The sequence below is a fragment of the Centropristis striata genome, chromosome 18, assembly GCF_030273125.1.
Source record: "Centropristis striata isolate RG_2023a ecotype Rhode Island chromosome 18, C.striata_1.0, whole genome shotgun sequence".
In the NCBI taxonomy this organism is placed as follows: Eukaryota; Metazoa; Chordata; class Actinopteri; order Perciformes; family Serranidae; genus Centropristis; species Centropristis striata.
Window position 1 is genome coordinate 1,945,109 of NC_081534.1, and position 23,057 is coordinate 1,968,165.

At 38.1% G+C, this 23,057-nt stretch overlaps 1 protein-coding gene across 1 annotated transcript; it reads right to left on the reverse strand.

Moving 5' to 3' along the window:
* Window positions 1-334: 334 nt before the first annotated feature.
* Window positions 335-11,769, reverse strand: LOC131991304 (single-minded homolog 1-like). The gene is made up of 11 exons (XM_059356658.1): window positions 11,584-11,769; window positions 9,510-9,592; window positions 9,141-9,230; window positions 8,861-8,969; window positions 8,381-8,466; window positions 7,209-7,408; window positions 6,321-6,427; window positions 5,994-6,141; window positions 2,059-2,215; window positions 1,556-1,940; window positions 335-1,083 (listed from the first exon to the last, which is right to left on the reverse strand). Exons 1-11 carry the CDS (start codon window positions 11,756-11,758, stop codon window positions 335-337), a joined length of 2,289 nt encoding a protein of 762 aa, XP_059212641.1. The 5' UTR covers window positions 11,759-11,769.
* Between the last annotated feature and the right edge of the window lie 11,288 nt (window positions 11,770-23,057).

Genomic DNA, 23,057 nt, shown 5'->3' on the forward strand with positions numbered 1-23,057 from the left:
TTGGGTCGCCTTTGCAGGGAGGGGAATTCAGTTCACCGTTAAAATAACACTATGTTTCTATGTGATGGAGCGAACCTCCACCCAAACGTCTTGAACACTATATCATCCTCAGACGATAAAGAAAAGAGAATGATATGATACAAAGGCTGACAAACACATTGTGCTGAATGGGCCCCAAAGGGCGCATCAACCCAGTGCAGGTACCGTTTCTACTTTTTTCTTTTTTTTTTAAATGTCCCTTCGTATCAAGCACCTGGTCAGTGTTTGCACGTGCATGAAGCACCAACTGTAGCATCCTCATCTAGAGAACAGGACCGATCTGCACCAGATATCGTCAGCTCCCGTTGGTTATGATAACTGAGGTGGCCTTGTGTCCCTGCATCTGCTCCGCCTGCATCCTCACATGGGACGCCACATCGTACTGGACCCCTCCGCAGGCCAGGCCCGCAGAGTAACTCCGCAGGTTCTCCGGGTCGTACAGGTGCTCCAGGGAGTATCCAGTCAAAGCATAGGCAGCCTGCCGGTCCAGCTGCTGCCTCTCCTGGGTCTGATAGAGCAGCGGGCTCCCCTGGGGCTGCGGGTGGTGGTGGGGGGACAGGTCAGTCTGCATGTAGTCTTTGGCGAGCGAGAGGGCTGACCTGGGGATCCCGTCCGAGCTGGGGCTGCTGATGCGAGACAGGGACACGGGACTGGTCGTGTTCTCGTCGTTGTCGTGCACGCCGAGCACTTTGACGCTTTCCCGGTGGTGGAGGCGTTCGGAGGGGAGTTCGATGTTGGGGGCTCCCGGGCCGCGGCACACCACGCTGGGCATGTTGAGCTGGGAGTGGTGGGGTAGCGAGGAGGTGAAGCACGGGCTGTGAGCTTTGGCGAGGCCGGACACGTCCAGCGGCGGCTTGTGCTGCTGCAGGCGGCTCTCTTCCTCTTTGATCATCTGCTGCGTGGCCCGGATCAGGGTCTCCATCTTGCTGGGCTCTCGAGGCGTCGCCCGGAAGTGATCGCCATGGTAGCGCTCGCCAGAATCACTGGTGGACCCGCCTCCATCAGGAGAACTCACAACACTGTCTTCATCCCAGTGGCCCCGTCCTGTAAGCAGAGTTCAATGGCCACATTTCAAAACAGTGAAATCAATGAATGACATTGTGTTAATAAGTGATCCTTTTGGTCTCCATTCACAAAGTGTGTGCAAATTACACACAACACAATCTGCATCCCGTACTTCCTGTCATGCATTCTAAGCTGCTAAAACCGCCAGTTGCCTGTGTAATGTGTGAAGTTCTGCTTTAAATGCGTACAGAACCGTGGTCTGCTCGACTGGATGTCTTGGCAGAAGCACAGTGGGGGTTGTTTCCCTGTTTGAGGATGTGAAATGTGAAATAACTTGGCTTCCAATTGCAGGCAATTTTTGAACAGATGGTAGCAATCGGCACACTGGCAAGGGACGGCGTAAACAACTTAGCATGTCCCATAATAACATTTGGAAAACAGCTACCAGGAGAAGTTAGGCCAGTGCTATTTTCAGAGACAGATGGTTGTAGTCTCAACCCTAACACCTCACCGTGAATGGCTCCGTGGTAGGATGTGATTTCGTAGCCCTCGCTGTTCTCCGTCGATGATTTTGGCAGCGAGAGCACGGAGCGCGTGGCGTCCCACCACACCTCTCTTCCTGACTGGGGGGTTCCCAGGAAGTAGCGGCTGCTCTGACATCGAACACGGTCACAGGTGCTGGTGTGAGGATGTGTTTGGGCATGGGCGAGATCCTCCTCTGATAGACCCAGGCCGTAGCACAGGGATCCTGAGTCTGGATACAGCCTGTAGGCACAAGACGCCTCCGCAGCCTCCCCGGGATCCAGCAGCTGAGGAGATGCTGAGTCGGTTAAAGGGCTCCCCCCCCATTGGCTGTCCTGGTCCGACTCTGATCGCTCAGGATTAAAAGCTGAAAACTGCTGACAGGAAAAAGAAAAACCACAGTTTTTAGAGTTTTTTTTTAAACTTCTTTCTATCAATTAAGCCTCCGAGTGTCCTTTCTGGATTTAGCTGCATAAACAGACAGTTTATTACCTGTGGGTAGGGAGAAACTCTGGCTTTGGCCTTGGCCTGGGTCAGACGTGACTTGGTGCTCTTCCTGTCTTCACTGTGACTCTCAGCGTAGGGGAACGCTGGCTTCGTTGGGCTCATCTGGTCCAGAGACAGCTGCATTCCTTTATACTCTGTATCCCTTTTGAAACAAACAAAATATACGTTAGAGATAAAAAATAAAAGTTTGAACCCATATTTATCCAGGTTGTGACTTTTTAGCTATGTTCAGCTATGCTCCAGGAATGGGAATGGTGGTCTGTCCACCACTTTGGTCAAGAAGGAACTAGATCAACAACAACTGGATAGATTGGCATTAAATTTGGAACAAACATTCATGACTCCCTCAGGATGAATTTAAAACACTTTGATAATACATAGATAATATACTTTTCATTTTACCTCAGCAGTTCAATAACTTAATTTAGTTTATGACCAATTAACTGCACAACTAACACGGAATTCCCATCCACCTCAGCTGTTCTTGTGTTAAGTGCTTGTTTGCAAATGTTAGCATGCTAACGTGCTAAACTAAGATAGTGACACGAGTGGATATTAAACCTGCTAAACATCCATATTAGCATGCTAACGTGCTAAACTAAGATAGTGACACGAGTGGATATTAAACCTGCTAAACATCCATATGTCAGCATTGTTAGCATGGTGACATTAGCACTAAGAGCAGCCTCACATAGCTGCTAGCATTGATGTAGATTCTTAAGCTGCTTTCAAATTAAACTTGTGAGCTTGTGGTAACGACATTGGAAGTCGTTCGAGTGGTTAAAACATGAATGTTGCTGTCGTCGTCTAGAAGCCACCATGGCTAACTGTTTAGCAAGCTAGCAAGCTGGCATAAGGGGTGTCTATGTTCCCTGGGTCCTATGTTCCCTTCTTTGTATGAGTCTGTTACTTTTTCCACCATTACTGCCAAATTCCTTGGCAAATAGGTCTATGTAGGCCTACGGGCTGTTTGACGCGCATATGCAAATAACCTAACCCTAACCCTAAAAGGAAGAAGCTAAGCCTCGATGCAAGACAATATGATTAGGGGTGGGAATATACAAACATGAGTTATTCTAGATTTAAAAAGCAAAAAAAGGAATTGCAAAGTAACCAGAAAGTAGCTGCTGTGCAAATGCTGAGAGTCTACTGTAAAGATTGATAGATTGCGGGGAGCAAAGGACCCTTTTTCTGGAAAAGGGTCCTTTGCTTCCCGGTATGTATTGCTACAGGGGAACATAGGACCCTTTTTGGGAAAAGGACCCGGGGAATATGGGGATGACCCCCATAAGGGATAATAACAGAGAAAATAGAGGCTGCTAGCACTTAAATTACAATATATCTACTGAACAATGAAGCTCCATTGCCTCTGCCGCAACTTGTGACCTCTGACCTTTCAGATGGTTTCCACTTACAAGGTTGAAAATACCACAAGAGGGGGGAAATAATGTGGATTTCTTTTTTTGTAAATTGGTAAAAGATTACTCCATTTTAAGGCAGCATTAGTTTTATTTAAAGTTTTCTTTGGATAAAAAATAACACACTGTCTGCTTTATTTTAGTGTTGATGGTTGAATGCCTTGTTCAAGGACATCGTGAATCTTGTTGGTTTTTTTTCCAGTCAATCCAGTGCTTCTCCAACCTTTAATGCCAACATGTTTCCAATAATACATGCACCTTCTTTCTTCCTTATACTTTCTTGCTTGTAGTGTTGCACCGAGTGACATAATCAGTAATTAGTCTGCAGCAGACGTCTTGGCCAATATTGAACATAGATAACTACGCAGACTTGTTTTACAAACACACTTTTTATACCATGAGTGATGTGAGGACTATGAGAAGTGAAAACAACATTTAAGATAAGTTCAAAAGATTAAGTCCTCCCACTTCTGAGAAACATAACAGACACCATGAAGGAAGTTAATCATTCTTTTCTGCAGCTCAACCATTGCCAGAAAACAAGAGTATGCTGCAGACACATGCATGTGCAGGTTCGCTGTCTCTGCACTGCTTCTCCTTTGCATTCGCTTATATAAAGTATATTTATGATGCAATGCAATGCTTTTTTTCTTGCTTATGTGCACACAGCTTGTGCCCCATCTTTGACATTTTAACCCACTGTCCTGTGGCTGAACTCAAGTGTCGCTGTCGAGGGAGTGAAAAGGCTCCTGTGTCAAGTGTTCAGCAAACATGAGCCTATTCTTAACTTATCACATCAACAGTATGTAATAGCAGCTGCCTGGCATTTTAAACCCTGTGGCCCATCCCTGACCCTGCACAGCCAGCCTCTTTAATATGACTCTAAATATGACCCATTCTTTATGTACAACACCTTCGGGGAAAGGCTGTGTTTGGATAGCCAGTACACAGTGTGAGTGTTATTTGCTCTTGCAGGTATAGTTGCAGTGGCTGGTTCTGCATCCTATCTGTGCCCTGGATGACTTATGTCTGAGCCAATAATGTTGGGCCTTTGTGCAAACTCAGCTGTGTTAGCCGAATTCCACCTCAGGGTCAATGTCAGAGCACCTCATGTCTGAAATACGCCACCAGCCAACCTCCAAACATGATTTATTAATGGATTCTTGTTGGGTCAAAACGCTGTCAGCACAAGGTGATTGAATTGCTGTTTGTTTTTTTAATGTATGTGCTTTTTTTTTTTTTTTTTTTTTGCTGCATGTGAGCGTTTGGCTACTTCTGTGTTAGAGCTAATTATGCGATCGGGAATGCACTGTCTTTTTAATGCAGTTACTTTGTTTTCTCCTTCTTGCTGCATTGGAGAAATCAATACGTAGAGTGCAGCCATATGCATGCACGCACGTACAGAGACTCACACAAACACCCAGCTACACTCACAAAAGGACACACACACACACACAGAAAAGCCACATGTGGATCAACCAAACTTAACAAGGAAAATCCAACATGTGCTACATCTATGAGATAGCTATTGATTCCTAGTTCACCGTTTGATCGATTTTGCTTTCCTTAGACTGTGGATCGATGGTGACAGTAGAGGTTTTTTGATGGGGTTGAACCCTGGTGTTTGTCTTGCTGTCTCAGAGGGCCTCAGTGTGCTTTGTGCTCTCATAACACACAACTGCCTGAGCCCTGCAGCCGCAGTATTTGGTGGATTTGTACAGAGAGGCTACAGAGGGATAAAGAGAAGGATTTCTCCAAGAGACAAAGATCCGTCATATCATGAACGTGAGCTCCGAGCATGGATCATAAGAGTGCATGATATGATTTTTTACTTAATCTAGTTAAATAATCAATGCTCCTCCTTCTGCAAACACCATTAAAAATGCAGTTGCTTTTAACCCCTTTAAACCTTGTGCTACCACGTTTACATAGCTCTGATTTTCGGGATTTCAGTCCGAAATGCAATAAATGCAACAACGTTATATCTGAAATGCATAATCTATAATTACAAGTTTATTTTTCCAGCTAATTTAGATGCACAAGAAAAAAAGAACACGTCTGGAAGGTATATATCTGTCATTCTTAAATCAACCTATTCTTAACAGTAGCTCTCTTAAAGGGACAGTTCATCCCAAAACCAAAAATATATATTTATTTTCATATATGTCTTGCCATTTATCATTCTAAATTGTTTTTGTGTTAGTTTCTTAGTGTTTTCAGATGTCAGCAGTAAAGATATCTGCTGTCTCATGAATATAATGCGACTATATGGCATTTTGCCAAACAAAAACAATAATAATTCAAAAGTCTATTTCCAATAATCATAACTCTGTTACTCATGTAGGAATTATAGTAGAAACGAATATATTTTCTTTAAAAAAAACTCTTATAAAAAGATCGATAGCACTACAAGCAAGAGTAAAAATGTGCATTTTTGATTTTTGGGCGAACTGTCCCTTTAAGAAATCAGATTTTTGGATGGGAATATTAAGTGAGACTTACGTGAGGACATAGTTGACGCTGACTATGCAGTGAGGTCTGGAGGACCGGCTGTTGTGGACGATTGTGGCATAACTCTGGACCCAGACCCAGCCGCCGTGCTTGGCCAGGAAACGATAATACTTAGTGGTGACTTGGCCTTTTACCAGCACTGAGGGAGACAAAAGAATCAGAGAGAAGACAGAGATTAGTGTACTTAACAGCATGTGTGTGTGTGTGTGTCTCTGTATGTGTGTGTGTGGCTGCTGCAGGTTCCCTGAGCAATTCGTGTGACAAAAGAAGGTCAGCCAGCCTGTTGTAAAAGCATAATAGTGCAGGTTTGTAACTCACAGAGGTGGTGTGCACAGCGGAGGTGGAAGATGTCACAGCTGTGGACGTGATGGTACAGGGTTTTCTCGATCAGGTCCTGGGGCTCGTAACCGGTCAGCTCTGCCACCCTGGAGAGGAATTAACCAGCTTTAAATATGCAGAGTGAGCCAGGGATAGTTCCTGCTTGTGTTTTTTACTGGAAAACTTCTTAGTAATGTCTCGGTGAGCTAATTTAACCTCCATAATAATAACAACCCTGAGACCACACACACAATAAAGAACATTAGAGTAAGAAAACGCCTCCAGAGAAACGTGTGATGTGTTAATTCAGCTCACATAGTGTTAAATTTAACACTTTTTCTGAGTTTATATAGTTCTCACAGATTCTGAGTTAAAATTACACTTTGAAAAGTGTTACTATTTAACTCTTTAATAGTGTTAAATATTTGACACCCTTGGTGTTGTTTAATGACACCACATAAGTGCACTTTTAACTCCAAATTGTGTTATTCCTTTTCACTTTGAGTGTTCATTTTTAGCATATATTGTGTTATTTTATGACTCAAAGTGTATTTTCAACACTAAAATCATGTTACTCCCTTTCACTGAGTGTTCATTTTTAACATACATTGTGTTACTTTGACACATTAAAGTGTATTTTTAACCCTAAAATCATGTTATTTCCTTTCACTAATGTGATAATTAACATTCATTGTTTTGTTTTACGATACATTGAAAGTGCATTCTGTCTTTAGCCGAACATACAAGTCACAAAATGTGAAAATCAACTCCAGCTGAAGTGAATCTAACTCAGGTGTTAACATGTAACAACGCTGGCAGAAGCTTTTTGATCACCAACTCTAAATTATTAACACTGGAAAAAACAACACTACAGATTTTGCTGCGTACCTGGAGTCCAGGAAGATGAGCTTCATGTCCAAACTGGCTCTGAACATAAACATGTTGCTGTGCAGTTTGATCTCGGTGACGGCGCTGGGCGGCAGGGAGTGACCCACAGCCACCAAACCCACGTTCTGGTAGCAGCCTTCAAAGGGGGACATGTCCAAACTGTACTGACGGATCTTCAGGTAGCCACTGCAGTGGATCACCTGGTGGAGCAGATAGGGAAAAGAAGTGAGGGAAAAAAAAATAATGTAAGAAAATCCTGCATTATGTATATGCTGCTGACCAGATATATATAATATATAATAAATGAAATAGCATTTGATAGAAAATAATATCAAAGTCCTTATGACACAGCCACATTACACAAAAAAATATATCAAATTTTCTTAGATAAATCCAATCCAATCCAATCCCCTTTATTTATATAGCACAATTTTAGCAAACACAAGGTTTCCAAAGTGCTGCACAAACAATGAATACATAACACAATACAAAGAGATGTAGTAAACAATAGATCAGTAAGATGCAATAAGATAAAATAAATTCAAAATGGGATAAAAATAAATAAAATAAAATGTAAAATGTAAAATGTTAGATAAAAAGGAATAAAATATTATTCCCACTAAAGTGTTTAATCAATTACTCTACATTATAATTAATAATTCTGTTCATTATTGAATAGTTAATTAACCATAATCCTACCAACATGTGTAACATACAGGGACTACACAGACAGGGACTGCTATAATAAAATACTGTAAAAAAAAAAAAATGTCATTTCTTCTCAAAACATGAGTAGTTATGCAATACATGAAAAAAAAATAATGATTGCTTTTGAAATATAGAAAGTAGACCCAGCAGATGAGGAAATCTGCCTGTCTCCTTTAAAATGCCTGACTGTGCCCCTACCCCCTAATAGTGTGTAATACGACCCATGGCAACATTTTATCTATTTATTTATTTTATATTTATATCTATTAAAACGATCCCAATTAACTGGTATTTTTAACAAGCAATTTACACAGAGACAGAAAGCAATTATATAAAGTTATTAGGAACAAATGCATTGATAAAGTCAAAAAAAAGGTGCAGAAGTTTTAAAAATAAAAGTATAGCTCTGGAGTCTGCGGGTACCGATGAGGGTTTAAATATTAAAGAAGGGCGACAATGCTTACCTTGTATCCACCACTGGTGAGGCCTGCGTTTCTTTTTGCAAGCACACATTTCATCCGCAGAAAGAAAGAGCGCTCAGCTTCATATTCTGAAGGGAGAAAAAAAGATTTTCAAAATAAAAGTTAAAAAAAAGAGAGACTGAGCTATATCTGCGTATTTTAAAATGCGATCTGCAAGATCCACGGGACGTCCTGCATTTTAATAATATGCAATGATAAAAAAAAATGCATTGTTTGTGCTACATAAAAATAAATAAATGCGTGAATATAAATCATTTTACTGCATTTTCCTGCTGCAGGAATACGGTGTTGTATCCACTGTAGCCTACGCATATTAGTGCAGAAGATGTGTGAATCTGCGTACGTTTGTGTCATATTTGCACACATCTGTAGCAATAATATCGCTATGCTCTTTCTTGTAAAATGCAACTTAATTGCAAATTGACGAGATATTTACCCGGGAGAGTGTAAATGTATTTTTACCTTGGACGAAATGTGAGTGATAGGGCTGATGTGGCGTCAGCACAGCTGTCATCTCGTCGTGGTCGGCAGGATGGACATATTCATAAATACTGTTCCCAGTCAACTCTACCTGTTGAGAATAACTCATGTAATTACCAGGTAAGGGCTTGATGGACTGTGGTGATTTAATTTGCAAAAGAAGTGTCAACACGATGTCTCCGTTTTTTATTGAATTAGCTGGAGAGACTACAAGATATGTAGAAATGCAGAGAAATAAATGAATGTGAGCGTACAAACGGACCTGAGACAGTCCTAAATGGACCGACGCTGTCTCTGAAATGTACATTATTTTCCCATCAGGAGCGACAACAAAGATAAACCCGTCCAACGTCTGAAAAACAACAACAAACAACCAGGCCACAGTTACCTCATTATAATATTAATTTTCAACGAGCATATTCCTTTCTTATTTTACATTATTAACACTTAATTTTGCTTTTAATTACATTACATTACATTACATTACATTACATGTCATTTAGCAGACGCTTTTGTCCAAAGCGACTTACAATAAGTGCATTCAACCTGATGGTACTAGACATAGACCACAGGAATCAAGTAAGTACATAACTTTTATAATAATTATAATTATAATAATAATAATAAATACCTGCAGTAAATGAGATCCCAGCTCTCGTCCAATATTGTCCAAAGATCTTGTTCGACTTGTGTGACCCCAAGCTTCACCCAAACCTGCAGTCAAATCATAATAATGTCAAATAATGCTGTATGACATCATACTTATTTTATTTTTTTATTTAAAAAAAAGGTACATTTTAAAGTAAATACACTAATACATAAAACATATTTTTAGATCGATAATTAAAAAAGAGATGACTTATTTTGTTGCTATATAAATGCACATTATTTATTATTATTATTGCTACAACTAGGTTTTTGAAAAAGAAACTCTCGGTGCAACACACACACACACACACTCACACACACACTTTTACATGCACCCTCGAGCAAGAGGCGTGCCTGTTAAAAAGGCCTATTTAGTGTAAAAGCATTTGTGTCCCTTCCTGTGTTCCTCGTGTTGTTCAGGCTGCAGACACGAGCCTCGATAATCTGTTAGTGTTTACAAGCACGCGACGTGACTCTTAAAACAACATCCAATCCGGAGGGATGACATCATTTAAATAGCAGGATGATGTTTTAATTATTTCGGAAACATCATTCTATTATTCTCTTTATAATAAAAATGTTTTAAAAAAAACTTTCTATATTTGAGCATTTATTATGTCCATGTTTTGGATTTTTTTAATTTTTTGGGGGGGTCCAGTAAATCCCTCAGTGTGGTATGTGGCACTATTTCCAGTGCAAGTGGAACCAAGCAAGTATCCAGTGCTGCTCATTGAAATTCATTCAGTTTCATGAGAAATCTCATGGAGCTCGGGTATCATCAATAAATTAGCTGCTGCTGTAAAATGGAAATGAAAACAGGTCTCCTTACCAGGGGAGAGCATGTAGAAAAAAAAAACCCTACAACTAAAAAAACGTGTTTTTCGGCGGATGGATACATATTATAAAAATAATTCTAATAAAAATGTTTTTTCTCTACACTGCACCCACTTCGGCCTATTCTGTCGTTTTGTTAATGTGTTTTATATGCTTTTATGTTGCTAGAAAAATATGAATCTATCTGCTATTTTATAGCAGCAAAAGTGGGTCTTCTGATTAGATTTCATGGGAGATTATTGGTAGTATTTTTCTCCTGCAGGAGAGGCTGTGCAAGATTGTGTGTGCGCCTCCTGCTTACATGGCTTTAGGTGATTAGAAGCCGTGCAGGGCCTTTTTTGTTATAATTGGTACGTCTTGTTCTCAGTCACGCAGTCACAGAAGCCTGCAGAGACCTGTATAAAAGATGGTCTCCTTTAGACACATTGAATTAAAAGCGATCATAATCCATTTGTAAAGACTCCCTGCAGATCTGGGAAAAAATGACTATAATAGCACATGTAATGTTTTTTCGTGGGTCTGTAAGCGCGGGTATATTAGATATTTTGCTTATATTTCATTATGTGTATTTTTCCTTTAAATTAATCATTATTTATTGTATTTTATCTACCGTTAGTTGTTTTTCAAAATAATATTTTTTTTTAATGTTATCTTCCTAACTGACTCAATCATGCAGGACTAAAGTGATTTCTAATATTATTTCTAATACATATACATATTTATTTTAAATGTTTATCTTGCATTCGATTTTTTAAAAATTATTATTAAGTTTACCTTCCTCACCCACTCAAGTATTGTCAAAAAGACTGAAGCGACTTATGATCTTATTAATAATATTTTTATTTTATTTTATCTTCCTAACTGACTCAATTATGTAGGACTAAAGTGATTTCTAATATTATTCATAGCATATATACATATTTATTGTAAATGTTTATCTTGCATTCGTTTTTTTCAAATTATAATTAATCTTCCTCACTCACTCAAGTATTATTAATAAGACTGAAGTGAATTATGATATTATTAATAATATTGTAATTGCAATGTAGCGCCTCAACAACAACAAAATATCGAGGGGTTACTAAATTCTAACAGAATATTATTTGTTTTTATATTATTATGGTGTAATAACATAGCGTATTATATCCCTCATAGACCCTTGTTATTGTTATTATTATTATTATTATTATTATTATTATTAATTTCACTGTGGTTTCGCTCACCCTGAGGGAAAACAATTCTCATCTTCAGGTAACTCGTTGTTAGTCTGATTATGGAGGCTTTGTCCAGCTGAGAAGTGATGGCGGACGGTAAAGGCAACATTTTAGCCAGTTCATAAAATTCACTGTTCTCCTTTTCCCGTCTAGTCCTTGCGGCCGTTTTGGATTTTTCCTTCATTTCGGCGCCTCGTCACTGTATCCTTCCCTTTTCTGAGACGGCGGGTCATTCACATCAGCACTTTCACTGATTCCTCTCCGCTTTCACTCCTTTTCATTGCAGATTTTTATCAACTAAATGTCAAAAAAAAAAAAGCTGGAGTTTTAATATAAACAGTCGAATCCAATAAAAAGAAGGAATGTGTGAATATCCCTGGTACTCCTGCTCAGTGACACTTCAACTGGTTGTAGTTAAACCTCCACGGTGCTGCGGGATCTCATCCATGACCTTAAAAACACACACAGGAAATACAAAAATAAACATTATTTTCATATCCAGCAGCAGGAAAATCATTTTTTACATGTTGATCTGCAGCCCACGATGTTTCTGTCATATTTAGATGTAAGCCTCATGGTGCAGGCCTGCACATCACATGCAGCTGCACATGCATTTGCACATCAGTCACCTATCAAAATAAAAGTCGAATTTATTGAAGAATAAATAACCCGGATATTCTTAGTAGCAGCAATAACTACCATAATACAAAATAGCAACAAATAAATAATAACAGCAAAAAATAAAATTAAAATTAAAAAATCATGCAATTAAGAGAACAAAACTGACATTTCCCTGCATAGACAATACGTTATTTTTTAATGTTATCAGCAAATAAATACATGTTTTATAAGCTTTTACTTTTATAAACCAAGCTCACTATTGGTTAAGCTCACACTGCAAATATGTCCATCTCAAGCCATTTTTAGCCATTTTAAATTTATCCTTAAACAATAAAAACTTCTGCCAATGAGGTGAAAAACTATTCAGTATTTTCTTAAAGGGATCATGTTGCTGATCGCTGCAGTGGTCGCGAGGAAATGTCATTTTCTCCAGCACAGATTCCTGAAAACGCTGCGTTGGGAAAAACACAACCTCGCTGACCAATTTTCATTAATTTTACGCAAATAAGATTTTTTTTTAACATCCGTACAAGCTGACAGACGTGTTGAGACAGATATATTTGCAGTATTCCTACCCGCGCTGACACACACGGTATATTTCCCTACATCTGGATCGATCCTGTGGCCTTACAGGCAGCCTGCTGGGAATTTCACCTGTCCTGAACCGGGTTCACCAGTCGTCCCAGTTAAGTTTGGTCTCAGCTCCTCCTGGATTTCCACCTGGAAAGGCGAACGGGCCGTGCGCTGCATACACCTCTCCAAATTATAAGGACGCGCAACGAGTGGCATTCGTGCCCAACAAGCCTCCTCTCCTCAACTATCTCAATGTCCCTCTCTGGAGCTGCTCGGGACCCGCCCAACGCGTGTGCCCACTTCGCTCTGATTGGACGGAAGCCCTGAATGTCGCCTCCTGATTGGACGCTTACCGTGGGCGTCAACTCTGGGTACACGGCGAGGTATGCGCGGCACTTGGCCGTGCCCGAAGTGAGCTTAGATCTGATCTTGTTGTGTTTTTGTCATTAGCGTTTGAGATCACGGATCAAGCTGAAATAAACAGATAAATCCGCATAAAATAGCGCCACAAGGGGATGTTCTGAATAAAAACAGCAACGACTTCCTGCTGATGATTTTCAGGAAAAAAAATCGTTTTTTTTTATTCTAGAGATTTTTTTTGACAACAAGTTTTCTTAAATTTCACATCAGCGTATTTATGTTAATATGAAATAGAAATTAATGGAAAATAAGAGTCATAATTTGTAATAATTGTCATTATCTTTTATTATTCGCTCGCCAAAATGCATTTCCTCACATATTCAGTGTAACAGGTGCAGGTTTGGTGACGTTTCTAGTAATAAAAACACAACAGAGGAATAAATAAATAAATAAAAGGATGTCACTGATGTTAATGCTCTATATGTTCCTCGTGCTGCTGCTGCTTGCTGTCTAATAATTAGGCCATAAATCCCTCTTGATAGGCCTTGATTATGTAGAGTCTCCTTAATCATGCTGAACTGTACATGGACATGTTCATTTGTTTTGATGCTAAATATTTAGCTTATTTTCTGCTGTTTATAACATTTTTGGGGTCAGAATGTCTCTGTCTTTAATGTGTTTTTACAATCCATAATGTGGATGCTTTGTATTTATTTTTAAACTTTTAATTTGAAATTAAAATATTGAGGTTGCATGATTTTTTTTTTATTGCGCACTACACTTGATGATATTTCTCAATTTCCCTCTCATTAAATTTACCCTCTCATCAGCTCAAGCCGGTTTGTCTCGAGCTATTTCAGAGCTGGGATTTTCTTTTTTTTTTTTTTTAAAAAAAAGAGAAAAACATAAGAAAATCGTAAATGCAAAACAGTTTACAACCGGCTGAGAGAGCAGTGCGCCGCGTCCGGGGCTGCTGCAATAGTTTGGTGTCCGTCAAACACGTTTATCTGAGGATTAATTTCCATGGTGTGAATCAGATGAGAGCGCCGCGGCGCATGTAGTTTTTTAATTAGGTGCCGGGCGCTCAGATGGAGGAGGAGGAAGAGGGTGGGTGGGTGGTGGGTTAGAGCAGCGGGCGCGGTGACGGGGGCGCGGACGCATGGCGGTGAGCTCATTACGCACATAATTAGCCCTTAAATTGATGCTGCATCCTGCCATAATTGGAGATTCTCCTGCTGCCTGGGAACAGACATCTCTCTGTCTCCTTCCTTTTGTGTGTTATGTGTGTGTGTGTGTGTGTGTGTGTGTGAGAGAAAGAGTGTGTGTCTCTAAATGGCTTCTGCTGGACTCAAAATTAGCCCCACTAGGCTATACCTTTCTATTATTTTCTCATTCCTGGCAGATAAAAACAACAAATTGTCAATTAGAGGACAGCCTCAGAAGCTGATTGGCTCTCAGGTTCTCCCTTTAAACAATATGTCGCTGCATCCTTCACATCTGATGTTTCTCGAGCTCGGATCTCCTCCACGTTTGTCGATCTGTGACCAATCCCTCATCACTGGGTCTCATTTCCTTCCTATGTTTTGCACAAGCCACCAGAGGTCAAAGGTCACCGTGCTTAGATCCCCTTTCTGTGCAAATTATTCAAATTCTTTAAAAACAGTCCACTCTCTTGTCGCATTCTCTTTCATGTGTATGCAAAACAAACTCATAAACCAGTCATTTTAACCCATTTAGGCCTAAAACGCCTGGAAAAAAATGCCTGTAAAACCTCTGGGTGGTTTTAAAATAACCCCCTAAAACGTGAAGTTTTTTTTTTTTAATATATTTTTTATTGATTTTTTATTGATTCACAGTTGTAGTAAACAATACAATCAAAGAGACATTTAAAACCTGAAGTTTTTTCTGGAAATTCAACAGAAGTGTCAACTCTTCCTACTAAATAATAGATTTTTCAGCCTCTGTAGCAGATAGAAATGAAATTCAAAAAGTATTTGAGAGCTTATAGCTGTTATATCTGAGCTCCCTCCGCTATAGTCATCTTCCGCCATGATTTCAGGAAGTTCTGGAAAAGTCCAATGTTGCATTGCGACACTCCCACATGTATCTCTTTTTGTGTCTTTTTTTAGTCATTTTGTGTCTTTTGTTTCGTAATTTTGTGTCTTTTTGTGTCTTTTTTTTAGTAATTTTGTCTTTTTTGGTCATTTTGTGTCATTTTGTGTCTTTTTTAGTAATTTTGTGTCTTTTTTGGTCATTTTGTGTCTTTTTTTTTCAGTAATTTTGTCTTTTTGGTCATTTTGTGTCTTTTTTTTAGTAATTTTTTTCTTTTTTGGTCATTTTGTGTCTTTTTTTTAGTAATTTTGTGTCATTTTGTGTCTTTAGTTTAGTCATTTTGTGTCTTTTTTGGTCATTTTGTGTCTTTTTTTTAGTAATTTTGTCTTTTTGGTAATTTTGTGTCATTTTGTGTCATTTTGTGCCTTTATTTTAGTCATTTTGTGTCTTTTTGTGTCTTTTTTTGGTGATGATTTCAAAGATCTGGAAAAGTCCCATGTTGCATTGGGACACTCCCACATGTATTGTGATGCATTTCATTGGCCAAGAGACCGAAAATAGGTGGAAAAAAACTACAAATACTACAAAACGACGTATCCGCTGTCCCGGCTTTAATGGGTTAATGGACATTGAGCTCCTGCAGATCAGTGCTGCAGTGACTGCCAGCCAGTCGAGGATTGGGAAGTTCTCTGAGGGTATGGTAGAAGATTTACCCTGCCTGGACATCCTGTTAATGCCCCGCCACAGGCCGCCACAACAGGGGAGCTCGCTCTGCTGTCCTCCCAACCCCTCCCTCCCTCTAGTCTCACCCATCTTTCCATTTTTATTGTCTTTTTACAAATCACGTTTCTCTGTGGGAAGCCAGGCCTGAAATTCTCCCCAGCATGAAAAAAAAAGCGATGGGGGCAGGTTAGTGAAGGTTATTTATGGAAAAGGTGGACAGGAGGTGAGAGGATGAAGGTGTCAGTTGTGCTCAATGAGGAACACGGTGCATCATTTCCACTAATGAGCTCTCATAATGACTTTCTGTTTCATCGTCTGGGTCAGTGATTGAGCATGGGGCCCTTGAGCAAGGCACTTAAAGACCCTTTTCTCACATAACAGCTTTAAGACATGAAACCAGCTGAAGGCTCAAGAGGTTTTGATGTGTTTGCTGAGGTTTTAAACACTTTTACTATAGTTAAGACAACAAAAATAGCCACTAATATATATGACAGAAGAAAATAAACTTTAACAAACCTTGTGTCCCTGTCAGCCAGCCACTATAGAAGCCTCGAACAATGCATAATCGAGCAAAATGCATGAAGTACGCTCTCTTAAAGACACAGTACGCAATTTTCAACCAATAAACAAAATTGCGTATTCCAGACATAAAACGTATTGGAATTCTTAAAGATAGAAGTGACAACATATGTACCTATTCAGTGTAATTAGTTCACTTGATAATCAAACTTTAAATAGTGTAACTCAAAAATGTTAATCCTAAGAATAGTGTAGCACAAGATTTATTCACAACCGTAGATCCATGAATTAAAGATAAGACATTCCTTGATCTACCTTGTGAATCCACCGTACAAGCTACGAGTTGGGAACACAATAGCAAACATTAGCATTAGTGCTTTAGCAAATAAACACTTTTACTATAGTTAAGACAACAAATATAGCCACTAATATATATGACAGAATAAAATAAACTTTAACAAACCTTGTGTCCTGTCAGCCAGCCACTATAGAAGCCTTTACATAATTTATATCAACTTTATATGTATTACGAAGCAATCGTTATTATTATTATTATTATTATATACTGTTCGTTTTATATTTTTCCTGTCACTACCTTTCAAAATAAAAGCACCTGTTTCACACTGAATGGCGCCTTTTCAAAATAAAAGCATCACAACATTGTAAAACACATAGAAAATATAAAAACATGAAAAACAAGCTATATAATACAAACACAACACAAATAACCTTGCTAAAGGTCATTTACAAATAGAATTAGAGAACTATAACAAAACATACACTTATCTTTGTCTCAAACAATGGAAGACAAACAATTGGGGAAAAAATCATGTGAATTTGCTAGTTGTTGTTTTTTTTGTTAAAAGGTTGTTTTCCTCAAGCAGAGTATTTTCATTTTTTTCATTTTATTAATTCTTCTTTTTGAACCAAAAAATAAACAACAACATAAACTACAACGGTGCATCATTTCCACTAATGAGCTCTCATAATGACTTTCTGTTTCATCGTCTGGGTCAGTGATTGAGCATGGGGCCCTTGAGCAAGGCACTTAAAGACCCTTTTCTCACATAACAGCTTTAAGACATGAAACCAGCTGAAGGCTCAAGAGGTTTCGATGTGTTTGCTGAGGTTTAAAGATTGCAGAATCAGAGTTTTCTTCCTTTTTATTTCACACATTTATCTGACAAAACCTGGCGCCTACATTACCCACGATGCAACTTCACTGCAGGCAGTTTGGTCGAAGATTCTGGTGTGTTATGCGAGTAGCAGCTTATGTAGCCTCGAGCTGTTAGCTTCATTCTGAGACGAGCAGCTGCTTGAGAGATCCGGTAACTCCACAGATTTTTAAAAATGTTCAGACTTTTTAGTCTTCAGATGCAACGAGGGGCATCATAAGATAAGATATGACTTGGAAAACAGAATAAAGAATATAAAAATATACATATACATACATTCTGTACACATTATATATACATACATTTCTGCTATTTGGCATATCTTATTAATATATATTTTTTGTGTTTGTTTGTATAGAGTAGAGTACTTTGCATTTTACAGATATTAGACATTGGAGAAAATATATTTTAGCATGTTAAATAGGTTAAATAAGTTGTTGCATGTTGTGGTATGAACATCAATGAATATATATATTTAAATATACGCAGAGAATTGCATTGAAAAGTGGTAGGGACATAAGGACTCAGATGAAAAACTGTGTTTTTAAATGGTCTTTGACATGCTATTTCTGGCAAAGGTATGACATCATGAGCAGAAAGGGTCATGAAAAAAATTGCATAACTGTGCATCAAAGTGGAAGCCAAGACTTTACTGCAGATGGCTATTATGTACATTGCATGATATGTTTTATTATTATTATGCAAATAAGTCTCTCTAAAAACGTGCTCATTTGCTAGTTGACATTTCTTGCTGCAAGCTATTTTCTTAACAAATGTGTAAGTAACACTTAACACATGGTCCTTTTTGACTTTTAGGTTTTTTTCACGTACACTGTAAAAAATGTCTGTAGATTTTACGTTGAAAAACTGCTAAACCATGAAAGTAAAAGACCGTAAAATGATAAATGGGTTAATTCAGTTTCAGTAACAATGAAACACCGTAAATGTATATATCAGCCAAAACAGGTTTTTTTTACATTTTTATTTTATTTTTGAAAAATACATTACTCCACTGTAAAATACACTGCAATATGTATTTAATATAATATATATATATACAAGCCATCACTGTAATTTTTGCATTTAATTTATTGGGCATTTATAAAGTATTTTCTTGTCATTATATGACAAAACAGTGTTTCTTTTGATAGAAAAACCTTTTTATTTATACGTTTATAAATATCAGGAAAAACTGTAATTTAGACTGAATAATCCTGTTATTTTTAGGGTAATTGTGTCATTCATTCACACATCATGGTATTTCTCCATAAATTTTGCATGAAAATGTTATATTTTTACAGCAAAACTGTGTGTTTCTTCCACTTTATGGCAGAAAAAAGTAAAAGTTTTGTGCTATTCTTTGATTTGATTTTGATTAATTAAAAGTGTCTAATATGGTGATATACAATTTTTTATTTTACGCCCTATTTCTGATGTATTTGACAGTGTTTTACTGTCAAAGATTTTTAACAGTGTACGAGTATTGAGCCGCCCCATGTCCTCCTCCAGGTACAGTAGTTTAATTTGCTGCCAATAGATCCACATCTGTATTTATATCTTCTCCTCCACTTCCTCTCTCCTCGATAACTTCACCGTGGATTTATATGCCGACCGTTCATTAGATGTAAGATCATATATATACCGGGAATGAGAATAGTGGTGGAGATATTGTGTCTATATATATGTGGAAGAGAAGAGACTGTATGGCAAATATTTAGGAAATGGCAACAAGGAAAAGGAGATGAAAAACAGGGGATTTTAAATGTGTTAGTAAAAGATTTCACAGAACGAGTGAAAAAGCAATGAGAGTGAGGCACCATGTTGGGCTCCACTCTGTGCTCTGAGATTGAAACGGTCGGGCATATGTAAACAGGCTGCATGTTTGACCAAGATTTGCCGGTTGTGTTTTCTGTAAGCTATTACCAACTCTTTGTGTTGTGTTTCCCCTAAAAGACGGAAATATTATTTAGTACTCCCCGCCTTCTATAGCTGTTGGTTTTGATCAGCCACTTTATTTAGAGAGTGATGGTTGGACATTTTATATTGTGTTCTTTTTCTCCCATTAACAGTGACTCTTTCCCATCAATTCTGGCTCTCTGTGTCTCTTTCTGTCAGGCCCTTCACTGAGCCCATCTGCTGTGTGCGAGCGTTAATTAACCACACTGCCATTTCCTCTGTGTGCGCTGCGTTTGAAGGTGCTTGGAGTACACGAGTCAGCCCCACAAGTTCATCAAAATGCTAATTCAGCCCAAATTAAAGTTGTGATTAACATTACACAGTTTCCTGTGCAGACAAATTGATCCTTCCATGAGCTCTCTCTCTCTTTCTCTCTCTCTCTCTCTCTCTCTCTCTCTCTCTCTGGGTGATGAGTGTCTGGGGAGAGAGACTTTCCTCTTGGGTGTTTTTGTCATCATTGCGCCAAAGTGGAAGAAAAATAGAAACAGCCCATAAATGAAGCTAATGGTGAGTGGGGAAGATTTGTGTCTAAATGCTAACAGTTTTCGGTAACACTTTCTATGAAGACTACATCTATAGTGCATTATGAGCGCATTCATAGTGAATTATAATGCTCATTATAATCAATCATAATGCATTATGACTGCACTCATAAACACATATAAAGCCTCATGATGCACTATATCAACAGTTATAAATATAGCTTATAATGACTTATAAATCCAAATGTCTTATGAGTGCTCTTGACTGGTTATAAACTACAGGCTGACTGATGAGGCTTATAATACATTACAACTACTCATACCCCTCTATACACACACCTCAACAATCAATTGTTATAAGGACTCATAGGATGCCATAAGTATAAATAATGACTTATGATGCAGCATAGCTTCTTTTAAATGCATGAAAATGTGTTACACTTTACTTAATGCCAACAATGAAACATCATGATTAGCTATACTGCATTATAGATGCGTCTATATGAACCTCACTTTACTTAAAGCATACATTGATCATTTATTTATACTTATGGCATCCTATGAGTCCTTATAACAATTGATTGTTGAGGTGTGTGTATAGAGGGGTATGAGTAGTTGTAATGTATTATAAGCCTCATCAGTCAGCCTGTAGTTTATAACCAGTCAAGAGCACTCATAAGACACTTGGATTTATAAGTCATTATAAGCTATATTTATAACTGTTGATATAGTGCATCATGAAGCTTTATATGTGTTTATGAGTGCAGTCATAATGCATTATGATTGATTATAATGAGCATTATAATTCACTATGAATGTGCTCATAATGCACTATAGATGTAGTCTTCATAGAAAGTGTTACCCAGTTTTCTTTACAACATAAATAGAAGCCATAGCACAACATTTTATTTTTTGCCCTTTAAGAAATATGGATTCCCATTACCGTCCCCCCTGCTTTTCAATACTTTACATGCATATCAATCCATATTTGTGTCTGCGTGTACAGTACCTGTGGGCATGCTTCAGAGTGTGCACATATGTGAGGAGCCAATAAGCTGTCGGGACGATGCTGTGACACAGTTCTGACTGTATTTACCCTGCTCTCCAGCTGCCTCCGCACCTCCCAGACTCTGATAGACACATGGAAACAAGCTTTGAAAAAAGTCTTATGAAAATAATATTATTTCTTTAGCCAATCCAGTTGTATTTTCTCCTTTAAAGGTATGATGTGTAAGATAGTAGAGGTGGGGGAAAAAATCGACACAGCATAGTATCGCGATATTTTTACGTGGCAATATTATATCGATTCATGGTCACGGAGTATTTTTTTTAATTTTATTTGCACTTAAAAAAACCAACATGGTCCCACAGGAATCCGTGAAATAGCCACGGATTTCGCTTAACTCAAAATCCGTGGAATAGCCACGGAATCACTCAAATTTCCGTGAAACTGACACGGATTTCGCTACAATGCAAGTTAATGACAGTCATATCCCGTGGCTAAAAGACACAAAATGACCAAAAAAAGACACAAATGACAAAGAAAGACACCAAAAGACACAAAATTACTAAAAAAAGAAACAAAATGACCAAAAAAAGACACAAAATGACAAAAAAAGACACAAAATTACTAAAAAAAGAAACAAAATGACCAAAAAAAGACACAAAATGACAAAAAAAGACACAAAATGACAAAAAAAGACACAAAATGACTTACAAAGACATGAAAAGAATTCAAAAATGGACAAAATAGCCCAAGACTCCATAGAGTTAAGTTGTTAACCCATTTCTTGTTCCCTGAAAAAGGCCTACTTGTATAATTCTGAAATGTACATTATTTTCCAGTTTTGGTTAAGCTTACCTTTTTTTATTTACCTCTGGCAGTTCACCACTTACCTTTGGACCCTTTCAAGCTGTTCATTTGACTTGAACTGCTTGAATTTCAATAAAAAACTGGAAAAATTGGGGTGTTCTAAAACTTTTGACCGGTAGTGTATATTATTCATTGTCCAATAGAAATGATTAGTCAGTAGGTGTATCTGGGACATGCTCTGGAGCAGGCAAGGTGGCATAATTTACAGTGATTTTTTTTATTTAGGAGCGAGCCAGTGAGCATTGTAGTCAAGGTCTCTGACTTAGCTTAGCCATGGAGCTAGCCAGCTGCATTATCTGCAGAAAAAACGCTCGGCTTTGCATCACATTGCAACTTGTGCCTATTCTCTGCTGGGCTGTTGTTCTCTGTGCACTCTGCTGAGCAAGTTATCTCCACCTGGATGCAGCAGGGCTTCGGGTGAATCCCTTCAAGTCAAGTCAAGTCAAAGTTTATTTATAGAGCACATTTAAAAACAACCTCAGTTGACCAAAGTGCTGTACAGTTATTAAAATAGAATAAATCATACACAAATAGGTATAAATAAAAACAATAAAAACAATAAAGTACTAAAAACAGTAAAACAATAAAATAAAATAGTAATAAAAGCTCAATCCAAAACAGAGTTAGAGATAAAAAAAGACAAATAAAAGGGTAAAAAAGTAAAAAAGAAAGTCAAGGATTCTTGCCTACACTGTAAAAAATAATCTGTGTAATTTACGGTAAAATTCCGGCAGCTGTGGTTGCCAGAACTTCACCGTAAAAATGACAGTGAGTGGGTTTTCTACTGTAAATTTAAATGTAAATATCAGCAAAAACTGTAATTTAGACTGAATATTCCTGTTATTTTTAGGGTAATTGTGTCATTCATTCACACATCATGGAATATCGCCATAAATTTTGCATGAAAATGTTATATTTTTACAGCAAAACTGTGTGTTTCTTCCAGTCGATGACAGAAAAAAGTAAAAGATTTATGCTATTCTTTGATTTACGGTAATTAAAAGTGTCTAGTGTCTATTTACGCCCTATTTCTGATGTATTTGACAATGTTTTACTGTTATTTCTACAAACATTTTTTACAGTGTAGCTGGGACCTGCACTGCAATATTATCTTAAACCAGAATATCAGTTCAGGTATAGGTCTTAAGT